The following is a 20,410-nucleotide window of genomic DNA, read 5'->3' as shown; positions in this document are numbered from 1 at the left end:
TCCTCTCTACTCCAGATGATTGAGGGACTGTTTGCATCTAAAGGTGTGGTTGAGAATAACTCACCACTTCAAGGTGGTAGAGGACAGCAGAGACCTCCTGCACTCTTTTGACAACTTTCATCGGAGCGTCAGCGTCTTCGGCCTTCCCTGCCATCTCCTTGTACAGAGCCATCTGCCAGCGCATCGATGGGTTGTCCACCTTTCCCAAACAAAGGGATACAGAGCTTCCTGATATGTATTCTGATGGTATCACAGATGAGATTCCAACACTAAAGAGAGGAGTTATACCTTGCCCTGAAGATGAAGGTTGTTCTGCAGGAACTCTCTAACTTCTTCATCAGTGTCTCTCTGAAAAGTAAAACGTTAATCAACCATTGTCCTCCTAGAAAATGGTTTGGGAGGTAAAACTGTTACTGGTGGAAAGGTTACTTTGCTACAACAGGGTTAAAAGTCAGACAACAGAAGCATACACTCATCAAGTTTATTTAGAGCAGGGGTGTCCAAGCTTTTTTCACTGAGGGCCACATACAGAAAAACATACGAAGGGCTGGGCCTCTCACTAGAGGTGACGTATATTGACTCATAAGTTAAGTTATAAGTTAGCAAAATCAATCAGTTGTAGGTAAATTATGCTAAATAATTAAATATGCTTTATGAAGAAAAAGCCCAGCTCTCTATTGGGTTATTTTTCTTTTTCTTGTGTTTGAAGTTATTGGGCTTTTATTATCAACTAAGACTGACTGAATTTATTTGAAAAACGAAGCTTATTCACACATGAATACTGTGTAATGTGTTTTAACATTTATATTTAAGAACTACAACACAAGACAAGTACAAGTTTCATGTGTGGGCTGTATTCCATTATACTGTTAGAATTAGCTCAGGGCCATTTCAAAATGGACAACGGGTCGCAGTTGGATCCCGGGCGGTAGTTTGGACACCCCTGATTTAGAGTAATAAAACACTACCAAGGAGTATCGGATCTTGGCCAGGTTGATAAGCTCCTGATCGGCGGGAGAGCACATGTTGAGGCCTATGGGGAGCATCTTTTTCAAGGCAGCCACAATAAGTGAAGTCTGCACAGAGTAGCGGTCTCCACGTCTCTTCTTCTTGGTACGCTCCGTGTCTGAGCCCCCACCCTGAGAAAAAGGGACGATAACCAGAAAGCATTCACAGCATCTCATAAAAATGCAAAAGGTATGACACGACAGTAACCACTGCTTTGAATCCAAGACATTACAGCGTTGATTCAATGCCCGGCAGTCATCTAATGGATATGAGCCCCCACCAGTTTAACCTAGAAACGACTGCAACACCACAACAGAAAATATGCAGCTGATCCACATACAGTGTATACTACTGTACGTCACATAAAGTAGGATGTATGACTATATTTTAAATCTATAACCAAGCTAGGTGATTGTTTTAATACTAACATCCTCCTACCTTTTAGTAAATATTTACAGTTCAGCAAGCTGTTCAAAAGGAAAGTATGCAAGCAGTAGATCTCCCCGCGTAGAAACACCCGGCTAAATTCACTTGTCAACGGAAAGAGTTGTATTTTTAATTCCTCAAATATTAAAGTCGTTGTTTCTCTGAGCTCAGACTGGTAAGTAGAGGGTTTTGTGAAAATGTGTGGGCAAAGTGGGAAAAAAATAGCTGGCTTGGGGAAAGGGAATGGGTCTTATAAGAAACAAAATCAGTGAAATTACATTGAAACGACATGCAACAGAAAACAGTGACAACCCATTCAGCATGCCATGAACATGATGATCACTAACACAAAAGGTTTTTCTTTAATTGTGAAATGAAATGTCGTAACAACAGCAGCCCGTGTTGAAGGATTAAAATATTAGATGAAGTTACGGTACACAAATCTTGAAATTAGAGTTAGACCTGTTAGAGGTCAGGCTGTTAATACCACACACCTTTGTGCTCGCATCCTGAGCTCCTACTCTGTTTCTGTGACAGTTCAGTCCTTCTGTTATCTGCTCTTTCTGGAGTCCTCCAAAGTGTGCAAATGTATGTGAGACCATACAGTGTATAAATGCATTTCCTAATATGAATGTTTCATCTGTTAAATGCATGCTCCGTGAATAAGTCACATGGTGTTTCTATTTGAGCCATAGAATTGTAGGGTCAAAAAGTAAGGTCAACTACTTACTTTCCCCCAATTCAAAATATCTCTAACAAAAGGGCAATATGTTATAAAGGCTATAGGTGTTTATCTCAGACCAGTTAAAATGTAAGTATTTCTAATCAGCAACCACACAGAAAAGTATAGATTGCAAAGTTACAGGACAAATTAAGAAGTTAAACTGACTTTATACTACCACCAATAGCTGCTATAAAGTACAAAAAGCAGCTAATGGACCACAAAATCCCATGTTGGCTATCATGGTGTTGTCTACAGTGACTCAAGTATGTATTCCCTTAGCTAGCCTTGTATGAATAATGGCTAGAATTTAGTCCTTCGATTAATAAAAAAAATTCAGACTCAAACGGAAATGTAAAAGTGTACAGAAGAGCCCGGTTACAGGCTTTCTATCGGCAATATCTTCATTGGAGGTGTTTGTTGGGGTTTCGTTGTAAGACATGTCTTATCAAGCCCATCCCTGAGGCCCTACGCCCCCCTATCCGAGTTAAAGCAAGCACTATCAGTGCCTCATCCACTGCTCCTGCTTTAATTCAGTGCCAGACGCAAGTGTGTTACGGAAGACTAGTTTAGAGGAAACAGGGTGCAAAGCATTTTGGGGAATAATATAGAAAATAAAGAGTGAATTAATGTATTGGTTAGGTTCATGGTGATTTTGAGCACATTCTAAAGAGGGAACCCAACAAATGTTTCAGGAAAACTCTGCTCCAGTGACATTAAGCATCAAGTCATGTGTTAGTGTGGATACTAGGGAGTGTAAAAGGAAACTAAGCCATGATGTGCCATGGCATTTCCAGGGAGGAGAGAAGAAAGAGCGCAGAGAAGACTAACATCATCCCCTAGTGGCAACAAGCTGCATTACAGAAGCTACAGGTCAACTATCCTTCAACGGAAAAGAAACAAAAAGACATACTAGAAGACTCCACCTCAACTACGATCAGAAAAGAGCAAACTCAGTGAAAGGATGATGGCACTGTGCTTTCACTGCCGCTTCGGGCTCGGTGTAAAGCCCAGTGCCATGAGCCCAAATCTACAGCTGAGTACTTTCATCAAGCGCCTCCAGACTCCCCCCCTCACACACTGGCAGGACTGGGGATGGCCCACAGATGGGGCCTGCCCATTTGTCCAGTGATCCTTTATGAGAATAATGTGTAATTCGTCCTATTAAATGTTTTCTTGTATATATTAAGCAGAAGTAAATCAGTTGTATGAGATGGAGTGATCCAGTCTAGGAGTGTGTGTCGGTACACTGGGGTATAGCGAAACTAATGACAGTGTAAGTGGATCCAAACTCCATCTGTTGCTCCTTTGAAGAGACTTCTAACGAGGATTTTCATATTCTATTAATATGTATACCTTTATATTTATAGCAATGACAAATTCTCAACTGTTCCACTCTTAATAGACTGCGAGGTATTCATGACTGAGCAGATACCGCTGCGTGTACAGAAAAAGCTTTTGAATTAGTTGTCTCAGATCATGTTTCCCTGAAGGGAATGTGGGTATCTTTGCGAGTGACATTTAGTGTTTGTGGATGTGCTATATGTGGATCAGATGTGCCAGTGTGCTGGAGAGGTTGATGAAAAGCTCCCCCAAAGTGAGGTGCCATGCGATCAGCACAGCGGTCGTGCAGGAACAAAGTCTAACCTCTGAGTCCCCGCCCTGGAAACCCAGCCGCAACCCAAAAGAAGAGGAAATGGGACAGCCAAAGAGAGAATATCGTTAACACAACTGCTATTGTTTTTAAAAATGCGACTTAAAATCAACCTCCACAAGTTTGTAGAAAGGCTTTGCTTGTTTAACCAAGTCCAATAAAAAGGATATTAAAGAATACAACATAAAGAAAACAGACACCTAGGTACTGAAGTCCTGTAGCTGGTTAAGATTTCTGTGCCTTTCTGTTTAAGACTTTTTATTTGGTGATACAAAATGTGTGGGTAATAATAGTTTAATAAATGGCCATTACACCTGGTTGTAACAAAATCTTGAAATTGTGATAAAAAAACAAGGGCAAAAATAAACAGTTGTTAGGCAGTTTGCCTGATTTAAGATCTGACCCTACAGCAGCCTCACCGGTTCTCCTTTGACTCACCTTGCTCATCTTGCTCTTGCTGTCAGCGGTGAGGAATGACATGTTATTGATCTCATTCATCACCACAAAGTTCTGTTCCTCCCGTTTGAAGTTCTACAACAGAGAGAGGAATGGGAATAATACAGTGAAGGTTTGCAAGCTCCAATGAATGAATGGCTGAATGTAAAGGCCAATGGAACATACTCACGTGAGATTTAGACCAGAAAATAAAGACCTCTCCAACCATCCGGAAGAGCTCCTCTGCATCTGGATCTGGGCATGTCAGCCATCTCGCCCTGCGGAACAAAAAAGGCTCAACAAACCAGTGTGGCTAGTAAACAATATTTGATGTGCGTTGTGTTTTATTTCTGTCCAGGCAGGATTCACAGCTCAAAATGTATAGTATGTTGCTGATGGTAATTTAAATGTACCTGTTGTTGTCCACGTAGCGAATAAGCAGAGGGTAGAGAGCATACAAGTCTCTGCAGAGGACAGCAAACTCATCACGGATAGTGCCGTCTTCCTCATCTCCCTCTGACTTCCCCTCCATCCGCAAATGGTCCTCCTCAGCCACCACCTTTGAGGTGCGTTTCTTCAGCTTCTCCATTGTAGGGATGAAATGGGACTTAAGCATTTCTGGCTTTGCCCTGCTGACAATGGGCTGTGAAAACACTAAAAGAGAAAGAAACAAGGGTGTCATCTAACTTGTACCAAAACTCACTCAGGTGTACGCTGTGAGATATACAGACAGACAGGGTGTCTTTGAGAAGCCGGAGCCACTTTTTAAAATTATATTTGAATGTAAGAGGAACGTTTAGTTTTCAGCTTTTTGCATGTGCCTTACATTGTTGCAGGAGATTCCATGATAGGTGAAAAAATCTTCGACTTAAATCGCCCAATGTGATGATTTGAGAGGTGGGCATTTTATGGGGGCTGGTCTCAGATACCCAGAGCTTTATAGCCAATGCTACTTACCATGATCTGAACAGAAAACAGCCCGCCCGGGATGTAAATTAGTGCGAAGCCTCAGACTATAGGTAAATAGTTTACATTAATTAAGGCTGTACTATTGACTATTAGGAAGCCTACAGTTTGTGTTAAGCTACTGAAGGCCCTCTGTTGATGGGCCACGCTAGTTTCCCTTTTTGAAATATGTAAATCACTTAAAAAATAAAGTCAGTGCGGTGGTCCTTTGAACCAAAAAGCTTTCTGTCTGATTTTGGTCAAATGGAGTATAAAAAGGAGCTTACCTGCCAACCTCTTCATCCAAGAGGCTTCATCGATACCCAAGTTGTTGACAACAATTTTCATGATGCTGCCAAGCAGCTGATTGAGGTGTTCCGATGTGACATCGGTGCAGATCCGGCTCTCCATCTCGGGGAAGTTCTCGAGTCCTCTCTCCCACCAGCGAGGCAGGTAGTTACACAGCATGGGCAGAGTGATCTCAATCACATGAGGCATCTCCGTATAACGGGCCCCTGACTCTGCCAGGTCCCCGATCTCCTTGAGTAGAGCGTCCAGCTCAGGGATGTCTGGACATAGCTCATGGACCTCATTGGGAAGGCCCAAGACTTTGGCATTCACAAACAGGAAGATACATTAATTCAATTCAGAAACAAGACCGTGTCAGAAAAGGATGCTGAGGGAAGGGTGAAGCACTCACTGGCTCTCTCCCTCGGTGTCTTGGTGGTGTAAACAGAGAAGGCGTTGAATTCATTTAGATTGGGCTCTAGGTAGGCCACTGGCATAGCTGCTGCGAGGTGAGCCAAACACTCGCCCAGAGCTGGCCTCTGCCTGTAGATGTAAAAACGAGTGTTCAACGACATGCTCCTGAGGACTCCTTCTGAATAACGTTACAGATGTTAATGTATGCAGGTGTCGAATTACCTCTCAACATGTGGGTTCTTAACAGTCCCAAGAGAGTAGATGCTGCACATGATTCGATAGCATGACATCTGGAGATCGTCCACTGTATGATAGAGACATGTAAAGCAGTCAGGACACATAAAAAAATCCACAGAGCAGAACATGTGCTCATGTGAAAGCACTCACGCATGACATCATCTCCAAACTGGTGCTGAGCGACGTGATCGAACAGGGAGGTGAGCACCGGCAGCAGGGCGATGGTCGTGTAGTTGATGTTCTGGGACACGCCTTTCACTTGCTATAAAAGAGAAAAAATAGAAAATCATTTGTAGAACTTAGGGATAGCAATATGTGAAAAGACCATTTCACACATTTTGCTCTTCTGTTACCTGATTGCCTTTGGATACTTTGCCCAGTTTGAGGTTCTCCACCATCTTCTCGATGTCATCAGCAGCGCTCTCAAAGAAGGACCGCAGCCCCGCTTTCACGATCTCCGGCCCTGACTTCATGACGGTCCTGATAAGGCAAAAGATTATAATGAAAAACCAAAACACTTTCATCCTCATGGCTTTATGTATCTTGTGAGGAAACTAAAGCAATACTAAACCTTGCATCCAATGATCGAGCCAGAATGTGGAGACAGTTAACAATAGCTGAAGCGTCCGTTCCTGCACATAGAAATACACTTATGCTGTCAACAAAACATTCAGATCACATACTGTCACGCCGAGTTAAACAAGAGCACCTGAGTGATGGGAAAACAGCTCCACATGAGAAACAGAAAAGATTGAGAAGACTCAGAAAGATTGATGATGAGAGACAAACATCTTACCAAAGAGAGAAACTCTGTGCCTCACCAGAGCGGACATTTTACAGAAGATACTATGAAGGGAAGGGAAGAAGGGGAAGGAAAGGAAGGAAGGAAAGGGAAATACAAGAAAAAAGAGATGTTGATGAAAGAGGGAAATTAATATATGAAGTGAAAACATCACAAATCACGTTTATGGTTACAGCTGTACATATAAAACAGAGAGATCACCTCGCAATCATCTCCTTCTCCTTGTTGGAAGAATGTCCACCACTACCCAGAACTTTCGCAGGTGTCGACAAGAAGTACAGGCAGTGGTTTTTGAAATATTGGTTGATAAGAGGCATCAGGATCTGAAGATAGGGAGTTTTCACACTTAGTACAGAGATGTGGACGCTTTAAAACTGTGGCAACACCAGCTTTGCTCAGTACTCTCACCTTGGCAAAGAATTTGATCTCCTGCTCATGAGGAGACTTCTCCACTCGTCCACTGCTGACCACCGCCTCTGTGAAACACATTGGAACAAGACGATAGGATTGTATGAGTGTAACTATTGGGATACGATCAGATGTTACAGGATAGGCTCTTCATTCATGCTTCACAGTACCAAGATGAGCGATGAACTCCTGGGCAATTTCCATCCATTTCAGCAGCTTCTGCAGGAAACCGTAAGCGAATCTCTTCTCGATGGACGAGATGTCCGACTCCATATCTTTCAGGCCCCTGAAGGAAACACAGTTTTGAGGATTTGTTCTTGAATTGAACCCTCGTCTGGTCTTTTTTGGTAAAAATGCTATTAAAACATGAACGCTGTGCTGCATAATCAAGCAATTACCATGTTTTATACACAACAAAGCTATTAGCATATGTAGGCTACAGGGATGTCACATGGATGTACAAACCGTCATGAGACCATAAGTTCAAAAGATAGCATAACATGGATAAATGTTCATAAAATACATCCATCGTTTGTTTATACGCTTCTTGAAATCTAGAATAGATAGGCGCAGGGCTATATCGTGCATTTGAAATTGAAACTTAAGCTTGCTCCGTTGTGGAGATATTCCAGCGAGCTATAGTGCCAGGATTGACCTCAGAGGGATAATGAAATATTTCCCACATGGTCAATATGTGCATTCAGTCAAAAATGTAGGATGATAAACAAAAGGTTATACCTAAAACCTAAAATATTTTTGCATTATTGTTGTTCTGAAAGCGTTTTTAAAATATAGAAATGAAATATACTTTGGCAATTGTAGGTCTTGAAACGGCTACACACACCCAGTCTATGTGCGTTGTAGCATCCAATATTGACTGCTTTCACCTTCATCTGTGTTAATACTCCAATCAAATGTTTGCCATTTAAAGGAGCAGGTAATCTGGAGGTGTTATCCGCTGTGCCGTTAACATATTAAACAGAACATCTGTAAGCAGAAATACACAAACACAACTCCCTGATAATAGTTCTTCTGCATTATTACCTGGTGCAAGCATATCCATTGAGTTGCAGGAACTTGAGCAGCTCATACGCCTTCTCTCTGTCTCGTGCCTTTTCTTTTGCCGTCAGAGTGTCATAGGGCACCAGCAGAGGATGTGTTCCACCGCCTACAACAAACAGAGGCACAATCTAACCTCATCCAGAAACCAAATCTCTCGTTTTCCATATGCCTAAGTCCCGCTCTTCAAAAGATATATCGTACCTTTGGACTGTAGCTCCAGCTTTTTCTTGCGCCCCCAGGTGTTGTGGTAGTTTTCTGCCAGCTGCTCTGCCATAGACTGTACACAAATATAAACTATGAATATGGATCAGAAACTAAGATTACAGCACAGACGGTTCAATATTTACCTGTAAGTCTCGTGAAAGAGCCATGTGTGTGACATCAATGGGCTGTGGGCTGTAGCCATGGCTTGGGTCATAGGTTGCCTACAACACAAATATCATTACATACTGTACAGTACAATAAATAACGATGGCTGAGATATTTAGTACATTATACTGCTTCATACCTGAGCTGTCTGTGAGATTTTCCGTGATACTGCCTTCTTCTTATCCGACTCTTCGTCCTCTCTGGCTTTATCCAGGTTCCACTCCCACGCAAGCATGGCTTTGATCGACTCTTTGATTGGCCAACGGTAGATCTCTTTGTCCTGCCAGAGGAAAAGTCAGAGTGATCACGACCAGGGACGCATTATATGATTTAAGGCAGAACAACGACTTTAAACTTACCTTTTCTGAGAAGGTTTTGTACGGTCTGAGCATGGGATGAGTTTTTGCATTTTCATCCAGCACCTCCCCGTAGGACCAGTTATTCTGGATCTGAACCATAGAAACAAATTGTGTTGCAGCTGTCACTTATGCTCACAAGTATAATGCATTCTTAGCTGTTAGCTGTTGAGACTAAACAGAAGTGTTGATCCTGAATTAGCTGAATAATAATATGAAGTCCTGTTGTACCTTTTCAAAGGCCCATCTATCATGTGTATATTCAGCATATTTGTTGATGAAGGGATCCAGTCTCTCAGGGATGATGGTGCTGTGATTGAAGAGAGAGAATCAGTGAATTTAGCTTTCATTATTCTGAGACATGTTATTATTATTTGAGATGTCTTGGGAGTCATACAAACACAAATCCTCTCACTTCGTGGTCTCTACTGGTTTAGGATCGAAGTTTCCCTCTGCATCTACTGAGGCCTTTTTCTCCGTTTTGGACGAGTAGCTGGCGTCCACATAGTCGGGAGGAATGGCTCCAGCAATGGCGCAAATGCACGGCATTGCAATCTTGAAAATCTCAGCATCGAATTTCTGAAATCAACATGAAACGAATGAATTAAAATATGCTCATACCATTTTAAACTGAAAAAGAAACGTTCACTCAGCTTTTGCTTCACCTTGTGTGCGAGCGATTCAAAGATGCCCCAAAACAGTTTGCGGGTCAGATGCAGCTCCTCTTCTGATGCCAGTCCAAAGTTGGCCCAACCATTAGGGAGGCAATAATACTTCCAGCAACGCTCATAGTGATTGGTCAAAAGCTGCAGGATGTAAACAAACGGAAAGTAAACATCAATACAAGAGAGACGTGTTTCAATCTTTTCAACAGGTTTTAAAGTCCTCGTACCTTCAGGGGCATTTTGGCGTACTCGTTGAGAATGGGCACATCGAACACCAGCCGTCTGAGCAGGTGCTGGAGCATGGATGGACGCAGATGTCTAAAAAACACAGAAATCTTTAACTATAACCCTGGATTTGTTTGATTACATAACAAGATTTTGCCAGGAGGTGAAACTCACTTGCACAGAGCCATGAGGCACTCTTCAATGATGTCTCTTTGCGCCTTAGTGAAGGCTCGACCACGAGACAGCCGGTAGATCGTGTGCAACATGGAGTCAATCATTATGGCTCTGTGGTCGCTGCCGGCAAAGAGTGGCGCACACTTAGTGATGAGTGGCAACACAGCAGAGCACAGGTAGCGGTTCAAAGCCAGGGCCATCTCTGTGGTGCAGAAAGCAGCCTGATGGACAGAAAATGAGGTCCAACAGTTATACGATTCTTCTTCTTCCAAAACAACATATACGTATGTTTGTGAATGTTTTGATGCTCACCGTGTCCAGAGAGGCAGCAGCCCTCATGTCAGGCAGAAAGCCCACCTCCAGCACATGGAGCAGGAAGTCCTGGTTGTCAATGCCGTACACTCTGTCCAGGAACAGGACCATGGGAGCCTTGTGATCCGGCACGAAGCTGGCTGACATCTTTGGTTCAATGATGCTGTTGTCTAAAAAAAACATTTAGGAGAAATCACTGTTAATGGGAAAAGTCGGATCAAATGGCAAAGAAGGCTTTCATATGAAACGTATCAAAGTAAAATGTTTACCTTTTCCAAACGAAGGAATCTGAACAGGAAGGCTGATGACTCCCACCAGATCCTCAATAGGGACCAGAGACCTCAGAATGGCCCTGATCCTCAGAGCCTCACCCTTACCAGCCTGGATCAACTGTAGAGACAGAAAAATGTTTTCCCTAATCCTGCATCTTTGATTCTTTTTTCAGCCTTTTTGAAAATCCCAGTGTTGTGCTTACATGCATCTCTGGAGCACAGCGCCCCAGCAGATCAATAAGGGCAGAGTAGAAGGACATGATGGCATTTCCTAGGTGCACCTTGTTCTCCTCATGCTGCTCCTCTCCTCCAAACCTACCAGGAAAAAAACATAGAGGCTCTAAATCCAACACCGCATTTGACACCTCATTAAACACGATCAGGAGGCCGCTAAGCCAGAGCTAATAACTCTTACATGGGGAAGCGCCTGTCTTTCTTAACACTAGGGCCGTCCCGAGCGGGGTCCTCCGATATTTTGATGGCTTCCTCTATCGCAGCCAGCAGACCATTACCACCCTCTCCTCTCAGGGCTGGACCGAAGCACTCAGGCCTGCGAATGAGCAGGCGTACCACCACGTTGGCATTCTCTTCCACACTCTCACCTATAGAGGGAAGAACAAAGTATAAAAGGGAGAAAAAATATGTATTTGACATCAGGGCATTGTAAAATGGAATGTTGCATCATTTAGCAATTTAAATTCTGACCGTTGACAAACACAGCGAAACGAAGGAAGTCGAGGTATTTCTCTCCACCACAAGGATTCCAGCCAATGTCAGGGTAGCCTTTAGACAGCAGCATTGGACAGCTCTGAAGTCCACATCCTGCTAAATATTTCACCACCTGAAAATATAACAGGGCATTTAAGTAATGAGGAAGTTTAAACAATACTTCTTTTTTTATATGTTGATGTTTTTTTTAACCATTTCTAGGTCTTGCTCCTGGAGAGCCAGAGCTAGCTCGTTGTTGTCGATACAAGAGGCTGCAGCCACGTCCAAGGGGGTGGAGCCCCGCATTCCTGAAGAACAGCAGAAAAAGTCCAGCTTAATGACAGCTCGCACTTCGAGTGTATCAATAATAACGTAGAGAAAGACAATCACCAAGGCCGATGCCACTGTTCTGCAGAAGGTAGCTGAGGTGGTCAAACATGGAGCGCTGGTTTTGACGACTGATGCGACAGAAGTAGCAGAGGAAGCGGCAGCAGTTCGTCACCACTCGAGGGAATCTGATCTCCTGTTGGAGGAATAATGGTATAAATGTAAGGTTGAGTAGCATCACATCTATCCATCTTATTGTATTCATCTGTACTTTACTTTGTGGTAACATAAAGGTTGTACAAGTCTGTAAGTTATCAGATAACCTACCTTGGAGTCTCCGCCGCCGAGCACATTAACCATGACCTCCATAACAGTTTCATGCATGCCTAGAGCTCGCATCAAGTTGGGGTGTTGATAGAAAACTTTGTTGCTCATGATGTTCCTGAGGAAGACACAAACAAAGTTCAGCTTCTTTCACATATCTAGGAATTCACTTCAAGATATTCAGAATAAATTCAAATGGTATAATGACCCGATGCTTTGGATCATTAGCCTCTCCTCTTCTGGACCCATCTGGACAATAAGCAGCGAGCGGATCTGGCCCAGGCACTCCAGCAGGTCCATGGTGTCGTGAATTGACACGCCGTTGATGGTGTAGGCCTTGGGGAGGGCCCGCATGAGCTCACCCAGCCCATCATACTGTCTGTGAAGCAGGCTGAACATCATGCGCACTAGCTCTGGGTTCTGGATGAAAGACTCCTGGGCCCAATGGATCATTGTATGAGAAATCAGCTCCTGCAACGTGCCTGGTGTACAGAGAACAAAGAGTTAAGCAATCAAACAGAAGACACTATATTAAAGTGGTAAACACTCAATTAGCTGATAAGTAGAAAGAGAGTCTAAAAGTTCAAATCAGATTTTTCTATTATCTCCAGACAAACATTGAAACAGAAGATGCTCACTTGGTTTTTTATCTTCCTGTGGCTCAGGCTCAACCTCCACCTTCTTCTCCCGGACCTTTTTCACCTTTTCCAACAAACGGACCAGTCGGCCACGGAGGGAGTTATCCACCTCTTCCTCCGCTTCCTCTTCTTCAATATGAACGCCTGCGAGAGAAGTTTTAAATAAGATACTGTAACTTCTATTTCAAACGCTCCATTAGCAGTGTCGGTAGACTTGATCGTGTAGATAAACACTGACCACAGTGAGTCAGCAGGAAATTGTGGAAAACCAGCAGAGCATCGCGGACCTCATCAGGAACGGGGCACTCGTCGTCCTCAGAACAGTTCTTAAAGTTCATGAGCATATTGACCTGGACAACAGCAAAAAAAAGTTCATGAATTTGCTTTGCTCTTTGGAGAATTTCTTGGGTAAGTTCTCTTTTCAGTGAGGACATTTTTAAACCAGCTACACTGAAAAGTTATCAGTTTGACATCATTTCATCTGCATTTGCCTGGTTTTCTAACAGCATTAAATAAAATACATCAATCACCAGAGAGAATGTAAGGCAGGTAAGATAACCAGGGTAGTAAATATGTTAACCTGTGTTTTAAGGTTGAAGATTTTCCTTAACTGAACAAATCTTAATACAGTGACAGATTTAACAAATGTACTTTGCTTTCCATGTATGCCTGTGTGTGTGTATGCCTGTGTATGTGTGTGTGTGTGGTGTGTGTGTGTGTGTGTGTGTGTGTGTTTACCTGCTCCTGTGGCGGGGAGCGGAATTCCCGGGTCTTGCGGGCAGTCTCGGCTGCACTCATGGTGAAGGCCAGCATCAGCTCGTTGTAGCGGTGTCTCTGGTTGGACTGAATCTGGCTGACGAACTGGTCTGAAAAGGCAGTGATGGCCTCCACTCTGTGACGGAGCTCGCAGTCACAGAAGTACTGCAGCAGAGTACACATCTGAAGGGAGTAAATAAGGAAAGGGTGAATCGCTTACACAGCATGAGCAGGAGGAATAGCTTTCTTGTATCTTTGAAGAAGTCCTACCTGCAGTTTGACGGACTCTGGAAGCTTCATCTGGAAGAGTCCCTGCTCCAGCTGTTCTTCTTTGTTCTCCTCTCTGATCTCTTTCTCTGTTTCCTCAGCGCCTTTCTCTCCGTTCACTGGCGTAGTCTCCACTTGCATTTCTCCATGTGGCACGACAGCTGTTGTCTCTACTTCTTCCTCCATTTCTTCCTCCTCCTCCTCCTCTTCTTCACCCAAGCCATCATCCTCATATTCCTCTTCTTCTTCTTCACCCATGGCTTCATGCTCCTCTTCCTTTACCGCTCCTACTTTCAGGGTTTCTTTTTCTTCCTTCAAACTCTCCTCAGCAGGCTCCTCGGCTTTCTTGCCACTGAACACCACGGGCTCGAGCATTTTCAGGATGTGTGTGACATCTTCATCGTCAAACACACCCATGATGAGGAGGGTACTGATGAGCTTCAGGATTGGAACAAAATGAAACTCAACACTACCACCCACAGGATCTCTCATGGCCTGACCTCCATCCTGCACGGCCTCCGTCAGCATGTTTAAGGCTTTGGTCTTCAGCACCTGGAAATATAAGCAAACGGGTCAATACTGCTAGCCAGGTTTACATCAAAGTTTATCCACATTTTTAACCGTGTTTTGATAAAATCCACAAAAGAAAATGCTTGTTTTTATCCACAATTGATAAACAATTATCAAGGTAACGGCCATTTGTTCAGTCGGACAACATTGCAGGAGAGAGGCGACAACACGACGAAATGATATGTCATAAATATGAAAGTTTATGTTTATCTTGGTTTTATTATTTAATACAAAGCTTTCATCAGATCTGTGTGAAGCAAAGTGCAATGTTTAAATCTGAGTCTGTTGTGAATGTTACTTGCTTTATGTACATTGTTTTGCTAAATACTGTTTCGACTAAATGTTGCTTTTATCAATGTTTTTTTTATTCAATGCGCAAAGAAATGAAAAAATGCGAGTACTTCTTTTTTTTCGTGCCTCTACTGTGACATGTTTGGCTCTGCTGTGATTGGTCAACAGCTTAGAGATGTCCCGCCCCTTAGCCAATCATGTCAAATGTGTTGGAATGACAGTCAATAGAAGCACGAGTGTTACATAGTGAGTCACTATGTTATGGAATCAAACAAAGAAGCCAATGGAAGTTTTCCAGGCTGTGAATAGACCTATATTTCTACACTACAGGGAAGGGAAAACTCCCAAAAGGGCCCTTTTAAGAGCTGAGTCTGTTCAAACTCACCTGTAAGGGGATGGCTGGACTCAGTGTGTAGATGTCTTGATCTGTTCCAACAAATCCGACAGAGGAGAAATGCAGTTTGGGGCGTAGACATGTCGTAAGGCCGACCCCGGGTAAAGCGTCAGATTTGTCCGAGTACAGGGTGATACTGCGCGTTTGGTCCGTCATGGGAACGATGAATTCCTTGTTGGTTCCCAGCCGGTTCCTCTTGGCGGACTCCAGGTGCATGCTGATGAGCAGGTCGTAGAAGCCGCTCCTCATGGGTCCAGGCAGGTAGGTGTTCTCGATGGCGTAGAACAGCTGGGACTCGTCCACATGGCTGCACAGAGCGTGAGCCACGCGGTTGTTTCCCAAAGCACACACCAAGCCGTACAGCTTCAGGGTGTGATAGTGGAACTTCAGCAGGTCCATACGCTCAGAAAGCTCCAGGATATCGATGCACCTGGTGGAAACAAAGGGGTTGATTTCACTTAATTTCCTTACAATGCAAAAGATAAATGCATATTCTGTTTCCTGTAATACTGTATATTTGATAAATGTGTTTAACATTGTAAATTGTACACTCTATATCTGCTGTCTTGGCCAGGGCTCCCTTAGAACAAATATATTTAAATCTTAAAGGGCTCAACTAGGAAACAAGAATTTTAAAGAATGACCAAGTTCTGACCTGTTCTCCTCTGGGATGTGTAGGGCCATCATGGTGAGGGGCTCCTGACACTGCACCACCCAGCCCAGTCTCTCATTAATACGCCCCGTCTCCGGAGCCAGGAAGTTGTTGGGCATGCGGCTCCAGATGACGGGGGTCAACATCTGGACATCCAGTCTAGGAGGGCACTGGGGGACGGGGTTCTTGCGCTCACTCCGGAACATGGCGGCTGAGATCGGCATGATGTTCTAGCAAGATAAGAAAAGGAAGCCAAATGATGCATTGGAGAAGAAGACAGTGATAGAGTTAGTAGCTGCTGAGTGGAGGGATTCCTTGTGACTGACCTTGAGCTTGCCCAGTTCGAACTGAATCATATTCTGACTGGAAGGAAGAACAAACACAGCTGGGAACAGTTTTGTGTTTGGCTCCACCTTCAAGAAAGGAACATAGCATGTTTGCATTACATCATTATTACTTTATAAAAAGCACTGCATTAATTCTTGGTTGAAGCTTTTCGGACCTGGTAAAAAGTGTTGATCTCTTTTCCATTGGCAGTGAAAGTCATGAGTCCTGTGTCCAGATCAATCAGACAGCCGATCACAAAATCCTCCTGACTGACTCGGGTCTGCTGGAGCTGCTGAACTCCCCTCCCCACACCATGTAGCAGTTACTGCGTTTTATACTGAGGAAGACAGAAAAGCATTTTGTCATTTTGAAGGTGTATAGTACGCTGCTCACACGCCCCAAAAGGGCGTCATTTCACCTCTACTTCTTGGTCCAAACATATTATTTTTAAAGTTATGAAGACCGAAGGGAGGGTTGCAATATTCAAGCAAACTGCAGAAACTCTGAGAGAATATGCTCTCTTGTAATCCACACGCAGTGCGGTGGCCTATAGTGTGATGCCATCTGTTAAAAAACCTCACGTTTAGTTGATAAAGTCTAGCCATATCTCCCACCTTTAAATAAAACAAATGTTGTCTTCTGCCTAGAGAAAAGTTTCATACCTGTCATGAATGTTTCCTTTATCGTCGCCCACGGTGACCGTCACATTTCTCACTTTGCTGATGTCAAAATGTTGGTCGTACTGGTGATAGTCCGGCGTGATCCAGCCCACCCACACTCCACTTGGCTCCTGCCCGGCAAACACTCGCACAGAGTAATAGTACTGGTAAAGGAAAGAAAGAGGTGGGTGGCAAATACAGGTCAAGATGATGTAATTACAGTACAGCCAGAAGTTTGTTAGATGAATACATGTATTTTTTCTTTATTATTGTACCTACACTTAAGCAAAAATGAGCCGAACTTGAATGGATTTTCTTTTTGTGAATATGATAATCATTTGAATGTAAGCTCTAGACATACTGTAGTGGTGTTGAGGATGATGTCGACGTCATCCCTGTCATCTGGCACCACATCTTCCATTAAACGGGGCATCGCGGGAACAATCGGTGGTGGATTAATCAAGGCAGCCTTCTTAGCCTTGAATAGGAATCTGTAAATAAAAGCAGCAATCACTCACTATGTACAAATGTAAACAAAGTATACCAGCCTTCTCCCCCCACCCTTCTCAAGTCACTCCACATTGATTTGTACAAACCCTTTCTTCTTGCTCTTCTCCGTTGAGGCATCCTTCTCATTTTCTCCATTTTTGATGGCAGGGGTCTCCTTCGGCACGGACGACTCTTTCTTCTCCTCTTCCTGCTCTTTGCGAGAAGCTGACTTCTTGAGTATTTCAAAGTCAGAGTCCGGGTCCACCTCCAACACCTCGTCCTCAGGTATGGTGAGCGCCCGTGTAAGAAGGGTGGTTCCCGCTGGGACTTTAAAAGTCTCATGAAACTCAACCGGCATGCTGAGTCTGAAGAAAAGCAGATCTGTGTTTGCGTTCTGAGAGCCGTGAGTCTTGTGGGTCACTTTGATACACGGGGCCGATTCCACAGTCCCATCAACACGGGACACCTGGAGCAGGAAGGAAAGGGAGGGAGGCTGTGATCCAGTTCATAATGATAACAAAAACATTACCACAGGTACGACACAGTACCTCTATGTGAGGATGATCAGTAGGAGCATTGATGTACTGGGGAAGGCTCTTGCTGAACCACATGGTAATGTCTCTTTTCATGTTGATGGCGAAGGGTTCGAATCCCTCCTGCAGCCCACAGATCGTAAAAAAACGAAGACTGCTGACGTTCTGACCCAAGTTGATCCGGCCGACCTGGGACAGGCCCAGACTGCACACAGGTATGAAGCCTAGGGTTGATTGACACATAAATGATCATTAGCATCAGAAATACTGCTACTGCCACCTGAGATCTTCATTTTCTGTGTTACTCACCCTCTCCTATCTCTATATCCTTAAAGGCCATCTCAGAGCCTGAGTCACTGATCAACATTTCCCCGTTGAGTGTGAACATGATGTTCATCTCTGTGAGGTCGATCATACAGCCCACCACGTCACCAGATAGCCACTGACGACCAAATGGCTCGTTTCCCACATGCCAACGTTGGGCCTGTATTATACAAATGTAAGTTTAGTATAACAGGGGCTTTTGAATCTTTTACAGGTGTGTTTTAAGGTGTTGATCGCACCTTGAAGCCATTGAAGACATACGCAAACTCATCTGCACCGAGTTCAGTGTCTGCGCGAACGCTCGGCCTGGCCCAGCCCACTCGCATCTCCCCGACCGTCACCGCCTCAAACTCAAAGTACCACTTCCCCTGAGTGACAGCATAGGACTTCTCTGCTCGGAACACTCTAATCTTATCCCCAGTGGCCGGTCCATGCCCGCCTGCATCAACAAAAACAAAGGAACAAACACTTAGAAGAGCTTGTAGTTATGATAAAAGTTGTAGGACTGCAGAAAAAGGACAAATAAATACTCCTGATTTTAGACAGGGGGGCAAACTTACTGCTCTCCTGATCAGGTGGCTCTATGTTGTAGCCATATCCGATGAGAGTGCGAACAGCTGCACAAACTGTGTCTCTGTTGGTCTTTTTAGTCTTTTCATCCAATAGGTTGTAAGGAACCAGGCGAGGATTACGCTTGTTCATTATATCCTGTACAGAAAAATAAGATCAAACATATGTGAGCAGCATATTATCTACAAACACTTATAGGTGCATCTATAGTCATAGAATGGTTGTACCTGAACGATACTGTATGTCCAGCCCTGGCGAACCCGGTCTCTTGCCCAAACATTGTGTCCATTTTCTGCCAGTCTCTCCACCAGAGTGTTCTGATTAGGCGTGAGCTTGACATGGTTGAGGTCCAGAGGTGCTGGCTTGTATCCACTGCTCTGCATGTAACTAACAAACAATGCTTTGTGATCAGAACGTGTCGTAGAGAGCCATTAACAGTTTACAAGAATTTGAAGTGAATCAAAATAAACAAATGTCTTGCAGCTCACGTTTTGGGAGCTTGTTCCTTTTCAGATTCTCCTCGGCTTTCTCATCTCCCATTCCTACATGACAGCCCAGTGCCAGCAGAGTCCTGTGAAATGAGTCACACTAGGCGTTAGAAATCAGACAAACCAAAGCAGATGCTTTTAAATAATCCATGTCCGTGACTTACTTGAGTGTCTCTCCTGACATCGCTAAATTGTAGTTCTTCTCTGGTTCGGGCAGACTCTGGAAATCTACCAGGCAGGGGTGCAGCTTCTTGTTGTCATCGCGAAACTTGACATTGTTTTTAAGAAAGGAGAGTTAAACAATGAACATTTTTTATACACAGCAACATTTTCTCATGAGAAAGAAAAGAGAAGGCACTCACTGGTCCATAGGTCCAGCCCTGTTCAATGCGAGTAACAGCCCATAACTCGTGGCTGTTTTCTGCAAGCTTCTCTCGGATGCGCTCCAAATGGGGAGGAAGCACAATCTGAAAGAATAATACAATCAGCGCACTGCAATTGATGATGAGACCAAAAGAGTATGGTATAAATGGTACCTGTATGGTGTCCACAGGGCCGGGAGTGAAGGCTGTGTGTGACAGGGACTGAGTCGGACCCAACAGGTTACGGATGCCATCGAAATCGTGCTTATACTCCTTGATGGGCTCAATGCGCAGACGGTCCCTTGGCAGGACTGCTTCATAGCACGGAGCGTAACCCGGAGGCGGGAGGAACTTGAAATCCCCATGACGACCTCCGAGGAGAAATCGCAACCTTGAAATTAGAGCGGGAAAAATTGAAATGAGTCTCAAATGTCAAATCTATAATGCATTTATTAAAGGGAGAATAATCTATCCCTACTTAACGCCTGCAGAGAAGCTCACAACGGGGAAGAACAGCCCGTCCAGGTTGAAGTTCTCAAACATGCCCTGTACGGGATACCCGTTGATGCGGAAGGAGATGCTGGGCACGCTCAAATCCAAACAGCAGCTGACCACGTCTTCTGCGGCCAGGATGTGCTCATTGGGTGTGGCAACGTGACGCGGCACACGGCCTGTGGAGACAGAGGGTAATTCACTCTAGTTCCTGAATAAACATCACATTTTGAGGAAATTACCTGTGTCACTCTTTGAAATAATACAGGAGAATGTAATCGATACGACATTATGGAAATAAACTATTCACTTTCTGAAGAGGCTACCTCTTTTTTTCAAAATGTTTTTCTTTGTTTTTTGCAGACATGGCAATTTGAGCACATTAAACATTGTACAGAACAGTTTGTCTGTTGAGAGAACATACAAGCAATAGGAAACAATACAAAATAAATAGATAAAATAACAA

The 20,410-nt window shown here is 43.9% G+C and overlaps 1 protein-coding gene across 1 annotated transcript in view; it reads right to left on the bottom strand.

Annotated features, from left to right (window-relative positions):
- LOC134871768 (ryanodine receptor 1-like) overlaps nt 1-20,410 on the bottom strand; it is a 53,681-nt gene that overhangs the window by 23,689 nt on the left and 9,582 nt on the right. Inside the window, 57 exon segments of the mRNA XM_063894648.1 lie at nt 65-199; nt 289-348; nt 969-1,139; nt 4,248-4,340; nt 4,435-4,522; nt 4,658-4,898; nt 5,477-5,797; nt 5,890-6,020; nt 6,114-6,195; nt 6,279-6,390; nt 6,482-6,608; nt 6,700-6,760; nt 6,925-6,974; nt 7,132-7,253; nt 7,339-7,406; nt 7,509-7,624; nt 8,383-8,506; nt 8,602-8,677; nt 8,748-8,825; nt 8,909-9,049; nt 9,129-9,218; nt 9,357-9,435; nt 9,541-9,704; nt 9,791-9,931; nt 10,018-10,108; nt 10,190-10,410; nt 10,502-10,671; nt 10,771-10,891; nt 10,977-11,088; nt 11,189-11,375; nt 11,479-11,614; nt 11,695-11,789; nt 11,872-12,004; nt 12,136-12,250; nt 12,341-12,614; nt 12,771-12,914; nt 13,009-13,120; nt 13,509-13,709; nt 13,797-14,345; nt 15,040-15,478; nt 15,704-15,930; nt 16,027-16,113; nt 16,203-16,315; nt 16,318-16,364; nt 16,690-16,850; nt 17,048-17,177; nt 17,283-17,641; nt 17,724-17,932; nt 18,018-18,192; nt 18,272-18,471; nt 18,593-18,740; nt 18,830-19,002; nt 19,091-19,173; nt 19,255-19,358; nt 19,453-19,557; nt 19,627-19,843; nt 19,931-20,123. Of these exon segments, the coding sequence (XP_063750718.1) occupies nt 65-199; nt 289-348; nt 969-1,139; nt 4,248-4,340; nt 4,435-4,522; nt 4,658-4,898; nt 5,477-5,797; nt 5,890-6,020; nt 6,114-6,195; nt 6,279-6,390; nt 6,482-6,608; nt 6,700-6,760; nt 6,925-6,974; nt 7,132-7,253; nt 7,339-7,406; nt 7,509-7,624; nt 8,383-8,506; nt 8,602-8,677; nt 8,748-8,825; nt 8,909-9,049; nt 9,129-9,218; nt 9,357-9,435; nt 9,541-9,704; nt 9,791-9,931; nt 10,018-10,108; nt 10,190-10,410; nt 10,502-10,671; nt 10,771-10,891; nt 10,977-11,088; nt 11,189-11,375; nt 11,479-11,614; nt 11,695-11,789; nt 11,872-12,004; nt 12,136-12,250; nt 12,341-12,614; nt 12,771-12,914; nt 13,009-13,120; nt 13,509-13,709; nt 13,797-14,345; nt 15,040-15,478; nt 15,704-15,930; nt 16,027-16,113; nt 16,203-16,315; nt 16,318-16,364; nt 16,690-16,850; nt 17,048-17,177; nt 17,283-17,641; nt 17,724-17,932; nt 18,018-18,192; nt 18,272-18,471; nt 18,593-18,740; nt 18,830-19,002; nt 19,091-19,173; nt 19,255-19,358; nt 19,453-19,557; nt 19,627-19,843; nt 19,931-20,123 (8,702 nt within the window).

The sequence above is a fragment of the Eleginops maclovinus genome, chromosome 11 (genome assembly GCF_036324505.1).
Source record: "Eleginops maclovinus isolate JMC-PN-2008 ecotype Puerto Natales chromosome 11, JC_Emac_rtc_rv5, whole genome shotgun sequence".
NCBI lineage: Eukaryota > Metazoa > Chordata > Actinopteri > Perciformes > Eleginopidae > Eleginops > Eleginops maclovinus.
This window is presented reverse-complemented; position numbering and strand designations above follow the sequence as displayed.